The sequence below is a fragment of the Seriola aureovittata genome, chromosome 21, assembly GCF_021018895.1.
Source record: "Seriola aureovittata isolate HTS-2021-v1 ecotype China chromosome 21, ASM2101889v1, whole genome shotgun sequence".
NCBI lineage: Eukaryota > Metazoa > Chordata > Actinopteri > Carangiformes > Carangidae > Seriola > Seriola aureovittata.
In genome coordinates, this window is record NC_079384.1 from 16,503,322 (window position 1) to 16,512,549 (window position 9,228).

Here is a 9,228-nt window from a genome sequence, read left to right on the forward strand (position 1 = left end):
CAGCATTTCTGCATTTGACTAAAATGTTTATCAGATTAAAATTGTTTCTTATTAATTTTTTGTTGATTGGCTAATTGATTAATCAGCTAATTTTTGCAGTTCTAAAATGGTTAACCACCTACAAAACAGTTCAAATCTGCCAGATAAATGGGCTGTATACTGTAGTTCTGCAGGATCAGCAGTTTGACTGTGAACAAGGAGTTGTGTTTTGTGTTTTGTTTTCATTCAAGTGATGTGTCCAAATTCATACACAACTGCTTTTTATTGAACGGGATCAGCTTTGTCAGTTATAAGTTGAATGAAATATAAATGTTTTAAATTGCTCTTCATATCATGTTCTTAGAAAGGGATTATTCAATAAAAGAAAAAAAACAACTTTCTGTTTGAAGCTGGATGCTGAGATTATGAAACAACAACAGGTTTTCTCTGTCAATCAAGAAAAAAGCTTCTATTAATGCCTGAAAACTTCAATATTTGCATATTTCTCATCTTCACAAATTGTTTATCCGTATCACATTATTTTCAAACCTGTCTATCAAAAAGCTTTTCTGTGTAACTTGACATAAATTGCATAGACATGGGAAGTCTTTGTCAGCATCAAAGGTCATGTCGTTTCATGAACACATATACGTTTTTTCACGGTGGTTGTCATGTGTGCATTCTGTGAAAGCCAATATGGACAAATATTGAATGTTAAGCTTGCACTGTTGGCCTTATGTGCGCTGGCTGACACACAGACAGTTGTATGACGTGTGTAGATCTGTGTCATCGATCTGTGTCAAGTCAGGCTGAAGGCCAACACTCTGGTGCTGCATTAATGATTTATGTCTCTTTGCAAATATTCTGAATGCGTGTTTGGGTTTTTGTGTCAAATGACAAATTTGGGAATAAATGTTATACTTCACTTATTGACCAGGACAAAATTAGTGTCTTCAGTTTGATCTAACTACAGTCAGAGAAAAGGAAATGGATTCAAACTGTTGACAAAAAGACACAAAAAGACAAAAAAAAAGACCAAAAAGTATCACTGCTCAAAACTCTGTTAAACTCATATGGTAATTTATTATTGAATTAAAACAGAGGAGGCACTGGTTGTTGTTAAGTACAGTTTTAACGTATTTGTACTTGAGTATTTCATTTTCTGTTACTTTAAACATTTACTCTTCCATATTTCAGAGGTTTACTTTGAAGATTTTACAAGCAGTAGATATGGTTGGTGTAATGTATGATTCATTGTTATAGATTACATTACCCAACAGTGTATATAATGTAGTCAAAATATATCACTGCCTCAATCAAAATTAAAAAAAATATATATATATGGACCATTATGTTGCTTAATGAGTAAGCAAAATTTTAAAGGTTTGAATGCAGGTCTTGTACTTGTAATGATGTATTTTCAGTTGGAGGTATTTTTACTTGAGTAAAGTTGTAAGTAGTACTTAATGAACTGAGGAGTGGAGGCTGTTCATTATATGTGGTTGTGGAGATAAATGCTGATCAATGGCCACATAATGATGCAACAGTCCTGTGTTATCGTGTGGTGCACGGAAATATCAACCAAGTCATTTAATATGTCAAGATTTTTATTAAAAATGTTCAAAACTGTTTCAAAAATACATTCTATAACATTTAAAAATACATTATTATTACACTTGAAATAACACATTAAAGCTGTGAGTGACTGTTATTGTCCTTAAAGTGAGGCTCAACACAGAAACTGCAAGCAAGCAGTCACATGCTGGACTCATGTGTTCAGTGTTTGTCCTTCTCCAGGATTCTGAGACTATTGAAATGATCATATTTTTCTAATTTCAGAACAGGTCTTTGGAAGTGCCGCTGGACATCCTGGATAGTGCTTTCACCTAGTGTCACACAGTGCTCAGAGTTCAGTGTCCAAATGGCACCAGTGACAAAATCCCATTGATCTCTTCTGCTTCTCCTGAAGGGAACGTAATAAGCACCAGAGAAAAGTCTTTTGTATGGTCAGGAAGAGACTCTGCACTTCCACTTAATTAGTCTTTATAATCTGAGTTCATTGCTCACACTCCCTTCTTGTTCTGCAGGCTCAGAGCTCCGTTCACACAGTAGGGGATGATGCTGACGGTGATCAGAGGCACGGTGGCGCTCTTGCAGAAGGACAGCAGGTAGAAAAGGGCTGCGGTGTGCGTGGGAGGCTTGAAGGAGTCAAACAGGTGCAACAGGAACAGAGAACTGATGATGCAGCCTGCTTTGACCAGCGTGCTGCTGCTCTTCTTGGTCTCGGTGTAGAGCGGCGAGTGCAGGCCCAGGCCCAGACCGAACAGGGTGCCCATGTTGCGCAGGAGGCTGGCGAAGGGCGTTGAGTCCAGGTGGACCCACTCGGGCCTGACGCACCACTTCTGGGCTTTCTCCAGGGTCCACAGCAGGTCCACGCCCACAGCTTTGAGCAGCAGGTAGAAGCCGACGGCGAAGGAGGTTAAGAAGAGGGTGGTGTAGAAGTACTTCTTCATGCTGGCGCTGTAGATCCACTGAATTCTGTTGAAGATTTCAGCAACGATCATACCTAAAACCAAAACACATTGAAAAGGTCAATATTATGTGGTATATATTAAGCCAAGGGTGTAATTTCTAGGGGTGGTGAAGATATGCCCCATGTCACTCTGAATATCGTCCTCTTCCTAATGGGTTATTCAATCATCTACTGAAATTATATATTAAAACATGTCCATACTGACCTGTGATGACACCAGCAACGACCTGGTGGGGAAAGTGGGCGGCGATGAAAACCCTGGAGAGACAGACACACACCTGGACTCCCCAAAACAGCGTCCACAGAACAGCCTTCAGATACCTGTCCAAATACACATTTAAATAAATTACAATTTCTGGTATGGAAAGTGCAGACCTCAGAAGAAGCTTGATTTAAATCAGTGTGGCCTTTGCTGACCATGTCCCAGAGCGAGGTTTTAAAACAATAAAACAATTAGCACAGTTATACTTTGCTTATCATGATATTATGAGAACCTCAGCTGCCTGGACGTCTAAACAACCCCCTCTGCTTTCCACCCAACATTTCTCAGAAGTCAATGATCAACCCCAGAGCTCAGGACAGATAGTGTGTCCACAGTGATAAGCTCTGAGTGGAAGAAAAATGGTAAACAACCCTGACATGTAGCAGGTTTTTGTAGGTTCTCACAGACTCACCATTGTTTGTTGGTGGATTTCTTGCTCCCATGCTTCTTCTTGGTGGCCATGACGGCGAGGATGGAGGTCACCAGGGTGTAGTAGACGCCTGCAGCTCCCATGGCGTGTCCAGAGGGGCTGCCTGCATAACACAAACAGAGAGGATAGAAATCAGTGGCTAATTCACACAGGTAGAACTTAATGCTCTCTAAGCTGCATTGGCAATTGTTTTGTTGTCTGGTAATTTGATTAAATGCAACTTTATTTATGCAAGGAAAAACTCAACTGACACCATAAGGGCTTTAAGATGGGTCCTTGAATTTTGCAGCTGATTTTATGCTTTCATGTGTTTAAACAACAATTTAATCAAACAGCACACAGTGACCTGGAGCTATGACATATTACTGAAACAATATATGAACTGGGGGGTTAATAGGGACACAGCAGCTCATTTTTGCCCACATATCTCACCTGGTCCAGTCTCACAGGTCATGGGGTACTGCTCGATGTGGGGACGGACAGTATTTGCATAATGAGCCGTCTCATGGACCCACCAGTAAGGCCTCTCCCCAAACAGGATCCTGAAGAACACAACAGAAACATGCACTCGGTTATAATCTAAAAAAAAAATATTAAGAACATTTGATTTCATATGATTTTGCTCACCAAACTCAAATTCAAAGATTTTACTTGACTAACCATTTAAACACCAAGTTGAGCCAGTCTCCGATCACTGCCACCCAGATGAGCTTAATGCCCACCGAGGCCCGCAGGTGAAACCAAAGTGGGAAAAAGATGAAGAAAGTGTTCCTGAGGTCCGCCGCCCAGGACACCCAGAGAAACAAGCCCTGGGCATCCTGATAGTTGGTCTGCAGGTAGTGGGTGGTGCTCACCCCAAAGCCCTGCATGGCGTCCATGACAGCGTCGAGCATCTTCAGCCTCGAGCAGGGGAGAAATCTCTGATCTGAGTTAGCCACAAAAAAAAGAGAGAGAAGGGACTGTTGCTATCAGTGACACAGTTGGTTGGTTTTATACCTGAGACCCACTATCCAAACGCATGCTCACGCTGATCTTTGGACCTTGCACATGTGTAATAAAACACTGGGAGTCAGGAGAGTTTGGGAGGCTTGTCACACAAACAAGTGGGAGAGATAGCAGGAAAACAAAACGTCAATTGGTATGTTTCTCACCGAGCTACTGTTCGGAGAAGTCAGTTGGTTATGTTTCATAATTGTGACCTAATTTAAACCAATTATATGCAAACCAAACAGAGAGCTGTGTCCTCTTTATTTCTTAGGAGCTCAGGTTTAACCCAAAACTTACTGCAAGGATTTTTTTCCCCCATATAATTCCTTCCCCATTCATGCAGCCGCTAAGTAATAATTTCTCAGTTATGTAATTGTGTTTTTTGATGATTTGGTGAAAACATCTCAGTGCTCAGAACGATGGAGTAACCCATTTGTAGGTTACATAAGGAGATCAATGATTAAATGATTGGGTTTGGACTGAGCAGAAGCTGAGGAGATAAAACTGGAGATAAAAACAAAAAAAAGCAGATTGGCAGGTTGTAGGTCAAACACAAGTTTCTGCTCTGTTCTGACAAATACGTCATTTTCATTGATAAGAGAAAAAAAAAAGGTTTTCCTAGAAATCTGTGATCCGTCAGAGGGGTGGCTGCTGATTTCTGTGATGATGGATTTTAGCCTCAGGGGTGTAAAGGTTAAGGAACCTGTCTGTACTGTCCCAAAGGCAAACAAATTTTGGCTAGCCTTGAGTAAAGTCCAATGGGGATCACAGTGTGGCAGAACAGAGGGGGGACTGCCTGGAAGAACTTGGCAGCAACCTAACCGAGAAAAAAGGCAGAACACCCCAGGCTCAGTGCATCATCCTCAGACAGAGGTCTGGGCTGCATTGCCATGGATCTTCTCCACAGCTGGGGGGTTGAGCTGGCGGTCCACCTGCAGACCCGATACAGCAGGTACGAGGGTTTGTTCAGCCTGGCATCCACGGTGGCTGATCTGCACACCACGTTCTTCTGGTTGTTCCCGATCTGGTTCCACCTGCGGAGGGATACGGGGCTCCGGCTCATCTGGGTGGCTGTGATCGGAGACTGGCTCAACCTGGTCCTGAAATGGTATTCTCTTCAAATGTGACACTGAAGTAAAAAAAGAACAAGAAAAAAAAGCATTAAGAGAGACAGAGAGTGGTAGTTTGAGTCGCTTGATTTCTCCTTGGCAGGGTTCTCTTTGGGGAGAGACCCTACTGGTGGGTTCATGACACCCGGTTTTATGGAGCACATCCGGTCCCTTCTGTGAAGCAGTTCCCCATCACATGTGAGACTGGACCAGGTACAGTTCAAAACAGACCTGCAGTGGATCACATTTCTTGAGGAACTTATGGTTTGTTCGAATGATTAGAGTTTAACTGGTGCTGTGAACTATTAACCTACAGTATTTCATTCATTTCCAGATAATATGTAAGGTGGTTGGCCAGTGCACACAGCCTCCTGAGAATGAATGAATATAATCTCCAATGATAATTAATTGGCATAGAGAAATTGAAGTATGAGTTGAATAACATCTCCTTTTTTTATCAATGGTGGAATGTAACTAAGTACATTTACTCAAGTACTTAAGGTGATTAATTGATTTTGATAATTGTTCAAATCAACAGTTTTTTTCCTGTCTTTTCCTTTTATTTTTGTTTCTTTTCTTCTTTTTTCCCATTTGAAGGTTTTAGAGTCTTTTGGCATTTCTTACTGTTTTCTGGAGTTTTACAAACAAAATAATCAGTTGATTAATCAAGAAAATAATCAGCACATTCAACCATAATGGCTTAGGGTTAGGGGAAATGCTAACATCTGACACAAAGTCAACCAGCTGTATGTATATATAATAGTAGTACAACAGTCACCGGAATAGAATAGAGTGTTTTTACAGTGTGATATTAATGCTTTTGCCAAACACGACAAAGCACTGTCTCAGAGAGCTGTGCAGGATTAATATTTAGGTAATTTATTACGGACCTCAAAATTTTATTTAACATGGTTCAACAACTTTCATTCTAAAATGGGATATTACAGCTAAAATAAATCTGTACAACACACGATGATGCTTTGAAAATGGGTCTCTGAAGCCCATGTCTGTTCTTGCAGGAAGTCCTTCAGGTCATGCTATGGGTGCAGCTGGCGTCTGGTATGTGATGGTGACGGCACTACTCTCTATTGCAACAGAGAATCGATGTCCCTCTTTACTATACAAGTGAGTCTGAGATGATACAATAAGTAATTTGTCAAATAAAAACCTTAATTTCACTGTTCTGTGATCCTCTGCCACCCTTTGCACTCACGTTCAGTGTTCACTCTCTGACAGGTTCTTGCAGATAATCCTGTGGACACTGCTGGGCCTGGTAGAGCTTGTGGTCTGCATGTCTAGAATCTACATGGCAGCCCACTTCCCACACCAGGTTATCGCTGGAGTCATTACAGGTTAAACAAGTCAAGACTGTTATCCATATCATTTTCATAACAATGAAAAGTAGATTTTGAGAGGGAAATATTGCAAATTTATTAAAGAGCTGTAGTTACTTTTCAGATGATTTTACAAACAAAATATAATCACTCACCTAAAAGCATACATAGTAGCCCTACTGGCCCAATAGGCTTCATAAACAGAGTTTGATGGACCTTTGTCTGTTTTTGTCAGGTCTACTAGTGGCTGAGGTTGTCTCCAGGGAGAAATGGATCTACAGCGCCAGCATGAAGAGGTACTTCTTCACCACCCTCTTCTTGACCTCCTTCGCCGTCGGCTTCTACCTCCTGCTCAAAGCTGTGGGCGTGGACCTGCTGTGGACCCTGGAGAAAGCCCAGAGGTGGTGCATCAAGCCCGAGTGGGTCCATCTGGACAGCACACCCTTTGCCAGCCTCCTGCGTAACATGGGCACCCTTTTTGGCCTGGGCCTGGGCCTGCACTCGCCGCTCTACACCGAGACCAAGAAGAAGAACACAAGTGTCACTTTCAAGATGGGATGTATAATTATCTCTTTGTTTCTGCTTCAACTGTTGGATGGATGGACATTTTCCTCTGAAAACCATATGACTTTCTACTTCCTGTCTTTTGGAAAGAGTGCAGTTGCACTTTTAATCCCAACCACTCTGGTGCCTGGGGCTCTCTGTGGGATTTTTAAGGCAAAGAGAGAAGACAAGGACTTGTGATTGAGGTCCAACTTGTAGTTGAAAGTCAACTATTAGTTGGATTAATTAATTTTACTAGGATTTCTTTTCCCGCATGCTTAAGACACTAGGACAGATTTTTTTTACAATGTCCCTAAAGTTATTGTATAGGCCTGGACATTAGTTCTTTAAAGGAATATTGTAGTTCAAGAGTTATGTAAATATATTTATTCACTTTCTTGCTAAAAGTTAAATGAGAAGATGTCACTTTAATGTCTGTATGCCAAATATAAAGCCAAACTAACCAGCCAGCTTAGCCTAGCTCTGTATTCAATAAACAGGAGAAAAAGCTAGCCTAGTGCTGTGCGATAGTAAGAAAATCCACCTACCAGTACCTGTGAAGCTTGTTAGTTAACATCCTGTGTCTTGAAAGAGTAAAGCATAAAAATAACAATTTTCCTTTTTGTGCTGGAATATTGCTTGGCATAGAGCTAATTTTCCTTTTTACTCTTACAGATTGAAAAAAGAAGCTATAACTTGTTCATTAGTGACCTGTAGAAGTGCTGTTAGCTGGATTTTGTCACGTATGCTAAGAGGCAAGCTAGCTCTTCCCCCCTGTTTCCAGTCTTCGTGCTAAGCTAAGCTAAATGGCTTCTGTCTCAGGCTCCTTGCTAATGCACAGTTATGAAAGTGGCATCAATCTTTTCATCTAACTCTCGACAAGAAAGAGGATATTTCCCAAAATGCATTTGCAAATGTTTGTTTACTTTTATAACCTGTTAGACAAAGTGGCTACTGTTTTGACCCCACTGTAAATCCAAGTTTTGTTGCATATTTTTTTTATCTGTATTTGGCCTTCAAGGTCTTTCAGTGTGGACTATTTGTTTATGACAACTGTCTTTTCTCTCAGAAAAAAAGGTCTGCAAGTTACAGGCTCCTTTAATGTCAACACAAGTACACACATCATGTAAAAAAAAAAAGTAATATGTAAATGTAGTTAGCAAAACAAAAGTGCTCTTTGATGAAGGAAGATATTGTTAGCAATTTAAATAAAAACAGTTTTTTTAACCACAAAAGAGCCGTGTTTAATTTAGGCCTATCGATTTTCTCTGAATGTCTCAGACTGATACTGATTAATTCTGTGGCAGGAACAACTATTAAATATTAACTTGAGCATGCTCCTGTCACTCAGTAGTCCCACAAAGTGACGCTGCCTTTCACCACTGCCATGAGCTTTGAAAAGAGACATGGAGGGTCAAGGGGCAGAGAGTGTTGCAGACAACACGTGTGTCCCTTGAGGCTTTCACTGTTCAGGCAACATATCAAAGGAACTTCAGATATATGGTACTGAGATCAGCAGGATTGCATGTTATAACAGACACACCTCTGCAACCCTGCCAGTTAATTGTAGGTCATTTTAAGTCACTGAAGTAGGGATATAAAGTATGAAATGATGACTTATAATATATGTCATGTCATGTTATGAACTTTGACATATTTTAATTTTATTTTACAAATGTGTACACGGCAAAGTACACAGGGTTAAGGCAAGAGGGAAATGTGAGGTCGTTTGATGACATAATAACCATGGCCGTGTGACACTTCCCACCAGCAAATCCCAATTCTCCTTTTCAACCATCTTATCTCTGAGGGCCCCCTTAACTCTTTTCCGGTGCTTATCTCATGAAGCTATATCTATATGGTGCTGGTTTGTATCGGCAGGCTGCATTGTGAGTGTGGAAGACAGACGCAGGAGAGGGGAATGAGGGGAGGGAGTCGGTGGGAACAGACACTACAACTGCGTCAGGAACATTGAGCAACACCACGCTGTTTACATCAGTTTACATTTAGGACTGTCATTTTACAGTGGTTGTTTTTCACAGTTGTGATGT

The 9,228-nt window shown here is 41.0% G+C and overlaps 2 protein-coding genes across 2 annotated transcripts; one reads left to right on the forward strand and one right to left on the reverse strand.

Annotated features, from left to right (window-relative positions):
- Positions 1-1,568: 1,568 nt before the first annotated feature.
- On the reverse strand, positions 1,569-4,166 carry g6pc1a.2 (glucose-6-phosphatase catalytic subunit 1a, tandem duplicate 2). The gene is made up of 5 exons (XM_056366051.1): positions 3,865-4,166; positions 3,637-3,746; positions 3,187-3,307; positions 2,718-2,833; positions 1,569-2,545 (listed from the first exon to the last, which is right to left on the reverse strand). The coding sequence occupies exons 1-5, from the start codon at positions 4,095-4,097 to the stop codon at positions 2,043-2,045; spliced, it is 1,083 nt and encodes a 360-aa protein (XP_056222026.1). The 5' UTR covers positions 4,098-4,166; the 3' UTR covers positions 1,569-2,042.
- Positions 4,167-4,878: 712 nt separating this feature from the next.
- On the forward strand, positions 4,879-8,412 carry g6pc1a.1 (glucose-6-phosphatase catalytic subunit 1a, tandem duplicate 1). The gene is made up of 5 exons (XM_056366052.1): positions 4,879-5,299; positions 5,404-5,513; positions 6,320-6,425; positions 6,537-6,652; positions 6,870-8,412. The coding sequence occupies exons 1-5, from the start codon at positions 5,082-5,084 to the stop codon at positions 7,376-7,378; spliced, it is 1,059 nt and encodes a 352-aa protein (XP_056222027.1). The 5' UTR covers positions 4,879-5,081; the 3' UTR covers positions 7,379-8,412.
- The last annotated feature ends 816 nt before the right edge of the window (positions 8,413-9,228 follow it).